Source organism: Mytilus edulis, chromosome 5, assembly GCF_963676685.1.
Source record: "Mytilus edulis chromosome 5, xbMytEdul2.2, whole genome shotgun sequence".
NCBI lineage: Eukaryota > Metazoa > Mollusca > Bivalvia > Mytilida > Mytilidae > Mytilus > Mytilus edulis.
The window spans coordinates 42,577,970-42,590,213 of record NC_092348.1 but is presented as its reverse complement, the minus strand read 5'-3'; the positions used below and the strand labels follow the sequence as shown (position 1 = coordinate 42,590,213).

General features: G+C 32.6%; 1 protein-coding gene across 4 annotated transcripts in view; it reads left to right on the top strand.

Moving 5' to 3' along the window:
• The window catches only part of LOC139523719 (macrophage mannose receptor 1-like), a 79,344-nt gene that overhangs the window by 49,364 nt on the left and 17,736 nt on the right, over nucleotides 1–12,244 (top strand). For all 4 annotated transcript variants that reach the window (XM_071317941.1, XM_071317943.1, XM_071317942.1 and 1 more), the window contains 6 exons: nucleotides 2,958–2,996; nucleotides 3,303–3,469; nucleotides 7,631–7,695; nucleotides 8,220–8,317; nucleotides 10,207–10,356; nucleotides 11,114–11,230. In XM_071317941.1, coding sequence (XP_071174042.1) covers nucleotides 2,958–2,996; nucleotides 3,303–3,469; nucleotides 7,631–7,695; nucleotides 8,220–8,317; nucleotides 10,207–10,356; nucleotides 11,114–11,230 — 636 coding nt within the window. The remainder of the gene's footprint in view (nucleotides 1–2,957; nucleotides 2,997–3,302; nucleotides 3,470–7,630; nucleotides 7,696–8,219; nucleotides 8,318–10,206; nucleotides 10,357–11,113; nucleotides 11,231–12,244) is intronic.

Here is a 12,244-nt window from a genome sequence, read left to right as displayed (position 1 = left end):
ATTTGCGAAAGCAAATTTACAGATCTTACACTTGTTGGGTTGATGTTTAGACGAGTTGTATATAAATATATATATATATATAAAAGTCTATAAAAAAGACCAACCAGCAAATTTACTATGTACCGGATCGTCTAGAATAGGCGATACTATGCAGATAAGGAAAAAATTATATCAGTCTAAAGATTTGCAATCGTGTTGACAAATATTTGAAGAAGGCCATTTGTTGAGCCGAAATATTTGTCAACACGATTTAATAACAACATTTTCATATAATAACATCTTATATCAGTACCGTTGTGCAAATCTTTAGACTGATATATATATATATATATATATATATATATATATATAGAACTAGTCGCCAAGAACTTCTAGAGTACAAAGATAAGAATAAAGCAGTTAACAGAACACCTCTTGTACTCACTTACCATCCTGATTTTAAAAATGTGTCATCCATTGTTCAGAAGCATTAGAAAATTATAGAAAAATTATTAAAATCTAAAGAAAGTATTTTCCTCACCACTAGTCATGGCCTTAAGAAGACATAAAAACATCTGTGACAAATTAGTGACATCTGTATTAGCAAAGCAGCCTACTCCACCTCCCGGTTGCTACAAACAATGGGGTCGAAGGAATTGCTTGTGTTGTAAAGCTGCTAATACAAGCAGTTCTTTCATCAGCTCTCTTACTAAACAAAATTATACCATCTACTCAAATTCCAACTGTAAAACGGAGAACTCAATTTATATATTAACATGTGACACTTGTGGCATTAAGTATGTGGGAAAAACAATGGACAAATTTAATATTCGGATCAATGACCATCGTTCATGGTACAAAACCAACAAAAACTGTCCTCTCACAAGACATCTTCATTCAAAGAAACATCCTTTTGGTAATGAAACTTTCCAAATCATAGAAGTCAACACTGAGTGGGACACCACGGCGAGAAGGGAAGAGAAAACTTTTGGATCCACCTGCTCAACACTTTAGAACCTGATGGTCTTAACGAAAAAGACCAAAAAAGATACAGGAAAGATAAAGAATAATTTAATACACAGCATCGTCCTTTTTATCCTGTAATATTTGCCAGTGAACATTGCTAACTCCAACTACCAATTTTGTAAATAATCTTGAACTTCATCCAAATTATGTATTATTTTCAAGGCAGCTAAATTCAAGTGCAACATATACATTGAGCTGCAAAAGTTTCTTATCATCTACATCCGATTTTACCAGGATAGATGCACGCCTGATAAAGCTAGTTTGTAAAATATTGCGTTTATTTTTATCATTTTGTAAATATTTTAAACATTCTAATATTAACATACTAAATAGTGTGTTAAAATTACATTGTTAGGCAAGCTATAATTTTATTTGTGTAATTGAATTAATCTAGGTACTGATTAATCCACACTCTCATAGATTTGTATGTCATGTGCTGCTATTTATAGGCACTTATATAATTGAAAACTACATTCAAACCAATGATTGCGTTGGATAAAAACCGCAATTTTTATGCGTGTGCATGTTAAACAAATTTCGTTGTAGAAGGGTCTGAATACAGCACAAACAACATTTTCCAAAAGACCAAAAAAGTAAAAAAGGATATTTTAACAAAACGCATTTGACTAACAGGTTGAACAACTGATGTTCTTAAACCCTGCTGACTGCCATTGGCGATTGCCAAATAAATTGATAACACGATGTAATAAAATGGATCTTAATATTAATTTAATACTAAACAGAAAACAATAAACTTGTGGTAAAGATGTTAGACCACAAACATGAGCTGCAAACAATTTTTTTGTACATCAGATCCAGATTTCGATAATAAATATCTCTTCTGTGATGTTAGGAATCGAAAAAGGTATCTGGAAGGCCATATAATTTACCTCAATTTAGGATAAACTCCTAAATTTAAAGAGTCAAAATAGGATGAACAGATCATATAAACTGGAGGGAAAATATTACACAAGCCCAAACAAAAAAAATATATACAAGTCTAAATTGAAAACTACGTTCAAACCTATGATTGCGTTGGATAAATATTGCAATTTTTATATGTGTGCATGTAAAACAAATTTCGTTGTAGAAGGGTCTACATACAGCACAAACAAAATTTTCCAAAGGAACCAAAAAAGTGAAAAGTATATTTTAACAAAACACATTTGACTAACAGGTCGAACTGATGTTCTTAAACCCTGCTGACGGTCGGTACCCAACTCAACTCCTTTGCACACTTAAAATTTTCCCACCAAATACTATTGCATCTGCATACATAGAAGTGACAATGTTGGCAATATTGAATGCATAGAAGTGCTAAAAAGATGGGATTTGTCCAGTCAGAAAAAAATCACCTAAGCATTTGACAAAGTCAGAATAAAACTTTTTGGTGTATACAAACATTGTTACATTTTAATAATTTGAACTTGATAGATAAAATTATGAGTTATTGAGTATGCATTTTCATTTTAAGGTTTGAAAATTGTGTCTTTGAAACGAAGTCAAAATTAGTTCGATTTGGACAGCCAAATAACCGGATAAACCACAAAAAACTACCAACTTCAGGGGGCTTTCATTTTAAGTCTTTGCAAAATTTTCCCTAAACTTAAGTAAAACTAGCTTGTAAAGAGTCATAAAGCAGGATAAAGCGAAAACAAATCTTACTCTACCAGGACACGTTATCTAACTCTGTTTTATAACTATTTTTAATATATTCCAGGCGCATATTTATTGAAATGTAACAAAAAAATTAACAAGTCGTGTATTCTTGGGAGGTACATTGCATACAAGGAAAAGGCCTGAAAAAATATCCTTTTCTGCATGGAATGGGTCCAAAAAAAATTTGCCTCGTTCCGCTCGGCGATAATAAACTGCCTCCCCCTACAGGGCAGGCAATTTACAGCCCTGAAGTTGCAGTTCCCCCTTAGTACAATTCAAATTTTATTTTTCAGGGATGCCATTGATAGAACCAAATGACACATACACTAAAGGTAAGTATTGTGTACAAGTATTTTTAATAGTTAAAAGAATATTCAAATTTGGAGTAAACTGAAACCTGATTGTGTTAGCTCGGTATTCTATATAGGCACTAATTCCATGCGAATATGATTTTATAAAACAAAAACTTGATTTGAAACTTGAACAAAAATTGAGGGAAAATAAAAAGGATTCTGACAGGATTCTAATTTCTTACCCACAGGTATTTATCTTCTATGTTATTTGTAATTTCTTGTTTTTTGTATGTATTACTGAAAAAGAGTTGTTTATGAATTTTAAGGTTATTGTTCTACTTGCAGAATATTGTGATAGTGAAAGTGATTGGCTATATTTTGATGGATATTGTTACTTCATAAAAAAATTTGATTCGAAGAATTTCAAAGAGGCGTCAAAGTTGTGTTATGAAAAAAAATCCAGCTTACTCAGCATACATTCCCAGCATGAAAGTAATTGGTTATTAGAACAAGTAAGATTTATGTTCAACACAGTGTTATATATTTAACTATACAATACAAATATGTTTATTATAGTTTAATACATTGATTTGATTATGTGACAAAATTATGTACAATATTGAAATATTAAATTAAATTACACCCAGCATGTCTTTTTAAATAGATATAAGTATTTATTCAGTTTTACATCAGGAATTTCTCATACATATAAATGTTTAAATATAAGTGTTGTTTGTGTTTTGTAAATGATTGTACAGACCAGAGAGATCAGTTTCTTTATAACCATTTCGAAATTGTACTGCAAGACCAGTGGTGATAATCGTCGGACACCTTCTTGTTAAAATCATTGCCCTATGATGATGATATTTAACCATTTTTAGCTCACCTGGCCCAAAAGTACAGGTGTCTGAACACTTACCTGCAGACAAAGATGATGGACATGTCTAAAAAAAGGAACATCGGGGATAAAATGCAATGTTTGGCTATCATCTTGAAAATGTTGAGAATGAGGAAATATGCCTTGTGTTATTTCATACGAATGAGGACATAAGCCTTGTGTTATTTTAAACGAATGAGGAGATATGCCTTGTGTTTTTTAAACGAATGAGGACATAAGCCTTGTGTTATTTTAAACGAATGAGGAGATATGCCTTGTGTTTTTTAAACGAATGAGGAAATATGCCTTGTGTTATTTTAAACGAATGAGGAGATATGCCTTGTGTTTTTTAAACGAATGAGGAAATATGCCTTGTGTTATTTTAAACGAATGAGGAGATATGCCTTGTGTTTTTGTTGAGCCTGCAACTTTTGTTGCAGAAAGCTCGACATAGGGATGCGGCTATGGCGGTGGCGTTAGCTCACTTCTTAAAAGCTTTATATTTTAGAAGGTGGAAGACCTGGATGCTTCATACTTTGTATATAGATGCTTCATGTTACGAAGTTTCCGTCAGTCACATGTCCAATGTCCTTGACCTCATTTTCATGGTTCAGTGACCACTTGAAAAGTTCAAATTTTTTGTAATGTTGAATTCTCTCTTATTATAAGTAATAGGATAACTATATTTGATATGTGCGTACCTTGCAAGGTCCTCGTGTCTGTCAGACAGTTTTCACTTGACCTCGACCTCATTTCATGGATCAGTGAACAAGGTTAAGTTTTGGTGGTCAAGTCCATATCTCAGATACTATAAGCAATAGGGCTAGTATATTCGGTGTATGGAAGGACTGTAAGGTGTACATGTCCAACTGGCAGGTGTCATCTGACCTTGACGTCATTTTCATGGTTCAGTGGTTATAGTTAAATTTTTGTGTTTTGGTCCGTTTTTCTCATACCATATGCAATAGGTCTACTATGTTTGTTGTATGGAATGATTGTTAAGTGTACATGTCTAGCGGGCAGATGTCATGTGACCTTGACCTCATTTTCATGGTTCAGTGGTCAAAGTTAAGTTTTTGAGTTTTGGTTTTTTTATCAAATGCTATATGCCATAGGTCAACTATATTTGGTGTATGGAAATATTTTATGATCTTTATGTCAGTCAAGCAGGTTTTATTTAACCGTGACCTCATTTTCACGGTTCATTGCACAGTGTTAAGTTTTTGTGTTTTGGTCTATTTTTCTTAAATTATAAGTAATGTGTCAACTATATATGTTGTATAGAAGCAGGGTTTCCCCTGGGTCAATTATTTTTTTCGCCACCTCTTTCGCCAAAAAAATATATTTTTCGCCACTTTATTATTTTTTTCGCCAAGTAACATCAATATATTTTTAGTTTAAAATTTATCTTTTTTTCCTACCCCCCCCCCCCCCCCCCCTTTCCTTCCCTTAAATAAGATGATTTCGCCCTTTTGTACTAAGAAGTGGTTTTTACAACAAAACAAAAGTTTTTATCACATGCAATTGATCCCTCATTTCATGTGTAGTCATTACCTTGAAGGGATAGTTTATACTCTCATTCGAGGGGTTGTTCCCAACCTTTTGGATATATGTCTTCATATTAAACGACAGTTTTCTTTTCTTGACCATCATAAATGAAAAAGTTGAGACGTAAAACTATGCTTGAAACCGTGACGTGTGTCACTCAAACGACTTTAAAGTAGTCTCCCTAATCAATTACCTATATTAAGTAAATGGATAATTAAAGTTTAAATCGGAGATTTTTCTTGGTTTTGAACATTTTTCGTCACAACAGCTTTCTTTTCTAAACTATCTGTAAAAGGAGAGGAGACGTCAAAAATTTGCTTCAAACACGTGCGTCACAAAGTGGTAAATAAATTATGTATGTGACATTTTATAGTGGAAGCCATTTAACCATATCATGTTGTCAAACAATTCAATCAACACCTTTATTAATTTGTCAGTCCTTTGTTGTCGATAGCTATAAAATGCGATCAGCTGATTATTGATTTTCTGTCCAAATCTTAATGAGGTCAAGGTAAATTCCGAGTATAGTCTGATCCGGTAAAGTCCGAGAAACTCGAAAAAAGTAAATAAACAAGATGGAGGAAAATAAATGTTATATATATTTCTTTCGCCAAATTCTTTCGCAAATGACGAATTTTTATCGCCACAATTATTATTTTTTCGCAAATTGCGAAAATGGCGACCGCCAGCGGAAACCCTGTATAGAAGCATTGTTAGTCTGTACCTGTCTGCCTGGCATGGTTCATCTGACCTGGACCTCTTTTTCAAGGTTCATTGATCTTTGTTTAGTTATCTTGGTTAATGTTAAGTTTATGTGACAGTTGTAATAAAGCTTAGCTTTAGGTAGCAATACACAGTTAGGAAAAAAACTTAAAATTGACACTCATAATTTTTAAACACCCTCTTTCTTCTCCTGTCTAACAAAGAAGGCTTTATATGTGTGTTATGCATGTATATACTTATAGAAAGAGAATCTTCCATAGATTTGATTTCTAATGGCCATAAGGGTGAAATATAATCCCTCTTGGGTGTAACCATGGCAACAATCTGCATTTCTTAGATACAAAATATAGCAAAAAAAGGGGGTGAACATGTCACAAAAGTCTCCAAAATTTGGTCTAAAGGAAAATTTCAATCAATTACAGTAATACCTTTCCTGAATCCATTATGTTTATATCTATCAAGTGGTCCCAAAAAAATCGTATGCTTATCTGCTCGTTTTTCCATAAAATTGAATTGAAAAGATCGAGCGCAAAATCTTTGTTGATAAACACTACAATAATGTATGGACCTATGAACGGTACGGATAGGAAAATACGGACTGTCAATCATATAAATGGCCTATAAAACATGTTAAAAACTATCTAAATGTTCATATAAACCCACTAAGAAGGCTAGATTATTCTTCAATTATCTAAAAATCAATTTTATTGTACAAAAACTTTCATATTAAAAAAAATTCACAGGGGCCATAATGCGAAACTAAACTTCTATATGTGTATTGCTACCATTGTACTTAACTTTATACTTAGGACTATCAACATAATAGCAATGATTAGTATAGAAGGCGAGACATTTCAGCGTGTGCACTCTTGTTTAAAAGAATGAGGAGATATGCCTTGTGTTATTTTAAACGAATTAGGAGATATGCCTTGTGTTATTTTAAACGAATTAGGAGATGTGCCTTGTGTTATTTTAAACACTGTCAGACAACAAGTTGTAGGAGTTATTGTCCATAAATGATGTATTTAACAATTTTTTTAGATTCCTTTTTGCCCATTATTTCTAAAATGTTAATGGTTAGAAAGAAACTTTAAAATACCAAAATGAGCAGCACGACAAACTACAAATAAGTCTGTCAACCTGATTGGAATTATTTGTCGTCACCTTTTCGAACTTGTTGCCCTTTTATTCATTTTTCATTTTTGCCTATTGTTATGTATATGTATTGTATGGTCGTATGTGTTTTGCAGTTTAGTCGTGAGAGTTGTGTTCCTTTGTATGATAATGATGCATATATGAGGCAAGTATATGTCCCCCCCATGTACGTAATACTATTATCTTGAAAGCAATGACTAACATAATTGAAATTTACAACCATGAATATAAATATTAAACAAAGTTAACATTTTATATAGGCTGGTATGCAGAGTTTGAAAAAAACACAAAGTAAAAAATTGGAACCCACAAAAATATAAATCCACAATAATTGATATAATTTTGTGATATGAATGTGTGTTATTTTTAGATTCATCAAAAGTCTGATATGTGGATTGGTCTGAATAAATTGAATCGTCAGTATGAAGGCTACAGGTAAAAAACAATTGTAATAAACTTTGTAAAGGTATTGTAGATGAAAACAATTTTGGTTTTGTGATATTTGATTTGGCAATCAAATCCTGACTTGATACATTACATCCCTGCTTTTCCATTCAATCTTTTTGTCTCTTGCTTTCATGTTGTAAAAATTGCTCCTTTCTTGAGATGTACAACTATCATTGGTTATGGCATATTATGTTCCAACTTTTAAAGTGGGGCTATATTGCAATTATCTTGTTCGTCGATCCTTCAAACAAATATTTTATCATACAGCTTGAAGTTTGCGAGTTGTTATGTGTAAGCACTGTTCTGATCTGACTGATGTCTGCTTCCTGCTTTCCGAAACATAAAATTGCAAGTCTAGAAGTATGGTTATATAACATGCTGTTTATAGGATAAATTTACAAGCCGGTAATAGGATAAATTGTGAGTTGATTGCCCCAATGAATACTTTATATTCATGTACATTGGATTGATATTTTTGATAAATCATTAATACCATATTACTCCAATTTTAGATGGTCTGATAATTCCCCAGTAGACTTTATATCATGGGGCTCAGGCAAACCAAGTAATACAGCTGTCAACAAGTGTGTCAAGATTCAGTCCGGTTCAGGTATGTATTTTTGAGGTTAGAACAGGTTACTCTTCTGTTAACAAGTGTGTCAAAATTCAGTTGGATTCAGGTATGTATCTTTGGACTTGAAACGGTTATAATGGAAATAATAACATACAAAGTAACATGTTTTGTTTCATTAAATCCGTACCCAAATCAAATTCTATTTCAATATAAAATATTGCAGCTATGAATGCATGTGCTATGCGTTTTTAGACAAATAAACTCATTGGTACCAGGATTAAAATTTGTACGCCAAACATGCTTTTGTCTGCAGAAGACTCTATCAGTATTGCTGGAATATAAAAAAAAAAATATTGGGAGAAATCGTTCATTATTAACGATTTTTACATTGTTTTGCATTTTGCCTTATATGATGAAAATTATAAAGACAAATAAAAATTTGAATAACAAAAATGATCATCTAGACAAGATCCACAAAGAAGTCAATTTTTTTTTTCAACTTTTCAGGGCTTTAAATCACTGATTGCCCTCTAGAGAGGATTTTGTTTATCCTCTGTTGTGTTTGAGTTAAAACCAGGGCTTCCAAAACGGTCATATATTCCGGTCATTAGTATAATGTCCGATAAAAGTCCGGCTGGGCAAAGCATGAAACGGTCATATACTTTTTAGTTTTCAAGGCTTTTTCGGTCATTTTTACATAATTCACGATCTTTTTGACCCAACCTTTTGCCTTTAACATCAACACATTTCCGGTCATAAATGTGACATGATGATTAATTACAATCAAAACAACACCTAATCCAATACTTTCTAATTTTAATCGAGGCTAATTAGTAGTTGGACAGCTGAAATCTACCTGTTCAGGTGACAGGTGAACTATGTTCAGTACCGGACATCGTATAAATTGATCGGTCTATTCACAATTTTTTTCTTACTTTTCAGCGGTTTGTTTCTAATTGATTTAGTCCAAAAGATTAAAATTATTAGAAATTAGTTTATCAACATGATTTGATGAAAAATTTAAAAAAGTTTTAAACGAAAAATCGTCAGAACTACGTCGTATGAACTAGAACACGTGTGCGCATGTGCACAGGTGGGAAATTTAATTATGCATCCTACATTTCTCCAAAAATGCTAAAATTATCATTGATACCTGTATCTAACGTTCATTTAAAGTATTTTGTTGAAGAAATAACATGGAAAGAGCTTCTTCACTCAGTCGTGCTTTGTAAACATACACGGATTTTACGTATCCGGTTATGGTCCATGTTTTACCATTGTCAAGTCAACATCCGGTTAGAACAATGTAAAAACGAAACTAAAGTTTTTGCACAAATAAAAAGTCTAAGGCAGATATGAGCACGCTGATGTGCACACTTTGAATGATGCACTGCCAATTTAACAGTTACATCCGAACATCAAATTCATATCATATCAAAGTAAAGTTTAAAATCGTTTTTTTTAATGTAATGTCAATCATAATTGGAATGGCCATCTGATTACCATAATTGCCTTTTGTGACTAAGTCTTAAGGAATTAAAATCGGGATCAGATATGAAATGTCCGGCTGGCTCAAATATTTTTTGGAAGCCCTGGTTAAAACTAAAGAAGATAGAGAGAAACTAAAAAGACTAAATGATCAGCATTTCAAGATAAACTAAAAAAAAATGTTCATGAACTCAATTCTTGTCTACAGTGATGGAGAGTCCATTGTTGATTATGTTCATAGAGCTATGTGATCAACACAGGCTCTAGCTGAGTTCACTCACAGTTCTAGTTGTATCAATATCTTGTTTAAAAAGTCATCTAAATTTGATAAACAAATTGAAGGTCTGACTAAAATGTCTTCCTGGCACTGGCCACAGTGTGTAGCAGAAAAAAAAATGCTTAACATCTTGATGTAAATTTTGCCATTGTTGTTTCAGGTCGTTGGGAGGACTTCAACTGTAACAGACGTATAGGAGGTTATATTTGTAAGAGAAAGAATGACACAGATAGTTTTACAACAACCCCAGCCCCTACTATGCCTACAGTGAGAGGTGGATGTTTGGGAGGATTTGTCAGATCTACATTCAGTAAGATATTTATAGAGTCAACTGTTGTTTTAATTAAGCTAGCTCTGATCTCTGATGTAATTTATTTACAGTAGACAATTAAATTGATGTCTTGCCTAGATAGCATAAAAAAGTGTGACTTAAACGTGGTGTTTCCATGCATGGCAAGAGCAACATTTTGTGATTGGATCAGGCCTAGATAAGGAGAACAGATGATGATAGTGATATTTGTTATGATGTTGTAGTAGAAGTGGCACATCTTATTTCCATGGAGATAATTCAGCTCCTCTCTTTAATATTTGTGATTATGTCACTTTAGTGTATCAACTCATATTTTAAAAATCACTGTTATTTGGTATGCAGTGGTATACATACCATTGGCACATCTCATATCAGTGGAGATTAGTTGGTCCTGTCCCCTCACTCATGGACTGTTGAATTTAAAACTTTTATAAAATTGTCTTTAAGCTAGTTAACTTCATACAAATCATTTAAAAATAAAATGAAAAAAACTAAGAATGGTTTGTATGTCCTTTACATGTTTAGCAAATGTTGAAACCTCAAGGTCAACTATATTGAAAGCATATTTGGTCTATGGAATGACTGTAAGGTTTACATGTATTTCCAGATTTGTTTATCTGACCTTGACCTCATTTTCTTAGATCTGATTAACTTTATGTGATAGTTGTAGTAAAGCTTTATATTTAGGACTATCAACATAAATACAGTGTGTGCACTCTTGTTTCAATTGGCATTTATTTTGTTTGTATCTTTTCAGATAGTAAATGTTATGGATTTTTCAAAACCCAGAAAACTTGGAGTCAAGCAAAAGCAACTTGTGAAGCTTATGGGAAGACTTACAGTTTGGTCACTATACACAGCGAATTAGAACAAAGTAAGTCCTAACATGATCTATATCATTTCCATGCATTTTTTTTGTTAGGTGAGTTGAGGCAAAGTTAAAATCGGTTATGATATGATGTCTGAACAACATATGAGGTAAAAGGTCAAGGTCACAATGAATATAGCTGGATTGAAAAGGAGTAGGTCCAGCAAGTCCCTTTTTTGGCCCCAAAATATAGCAGTTTTACAAAATTGTTTATTGGAAAGTAGAATGCTTCTGCTACATGAACATGGGCTGTTTTTGACAAAACAATGCACATCTATCGGGTACTAGCATCGTAGCGTCATGCTAAATTACTGAAATCTTAACAATTTTAGCATTTTAGTTAAATATTAAGACGGTTTCCGTCTGAAATGAAAGTGAACGCATTTGTGTTCGTTTTTAATATTGAGATGTAAGTTGTATTTGATGATAAAATACATAACATATATAAAGGTTGAGGGTGAAACGGATGCGGCCACTTCCATTTGTGACAAAAAACATCTGAAAAGTGACATTTTTTGGCATATTTGATAGATTTTTCATATTTAAGCTAGAATCGGAGCGTCTTTAATGAGTAATTCAGTTAAAATCTTTCAGGTAAACTTATTGAACCAAACTGAAATAGACACTTAAGTGTTTAAAAAGTTTAAAGGGAAAGTCATGTTTCCTGACAATATCTATTGCACTAAAAATCAAGATTATAGCTAAACTTTGTTTGATAATTCACAATGGATTAATAAAGATCTCGTCATATTATTGAAGGTCAAGATTAAAACAGAAATTGGATAGAAATTTTAAAACAGGATGATCTTTTAAAATGTGCAACCTTCAAATTGCCCCTTTGGAATTAAGTGGCAATTTATTTTTGGGTAAGTAGGTCAAAGGTCTAGGTCACATTGCTTATAAAAAGACTGAATTTTATTTGAAAAGTTTTGTTTCCATACAATGTCTTTTTAGTTGACCTTTGTTACCAATCTTTGGTTGATTATGATACTGCTCATGGGGAAAAGAAAGCCTGTTTTG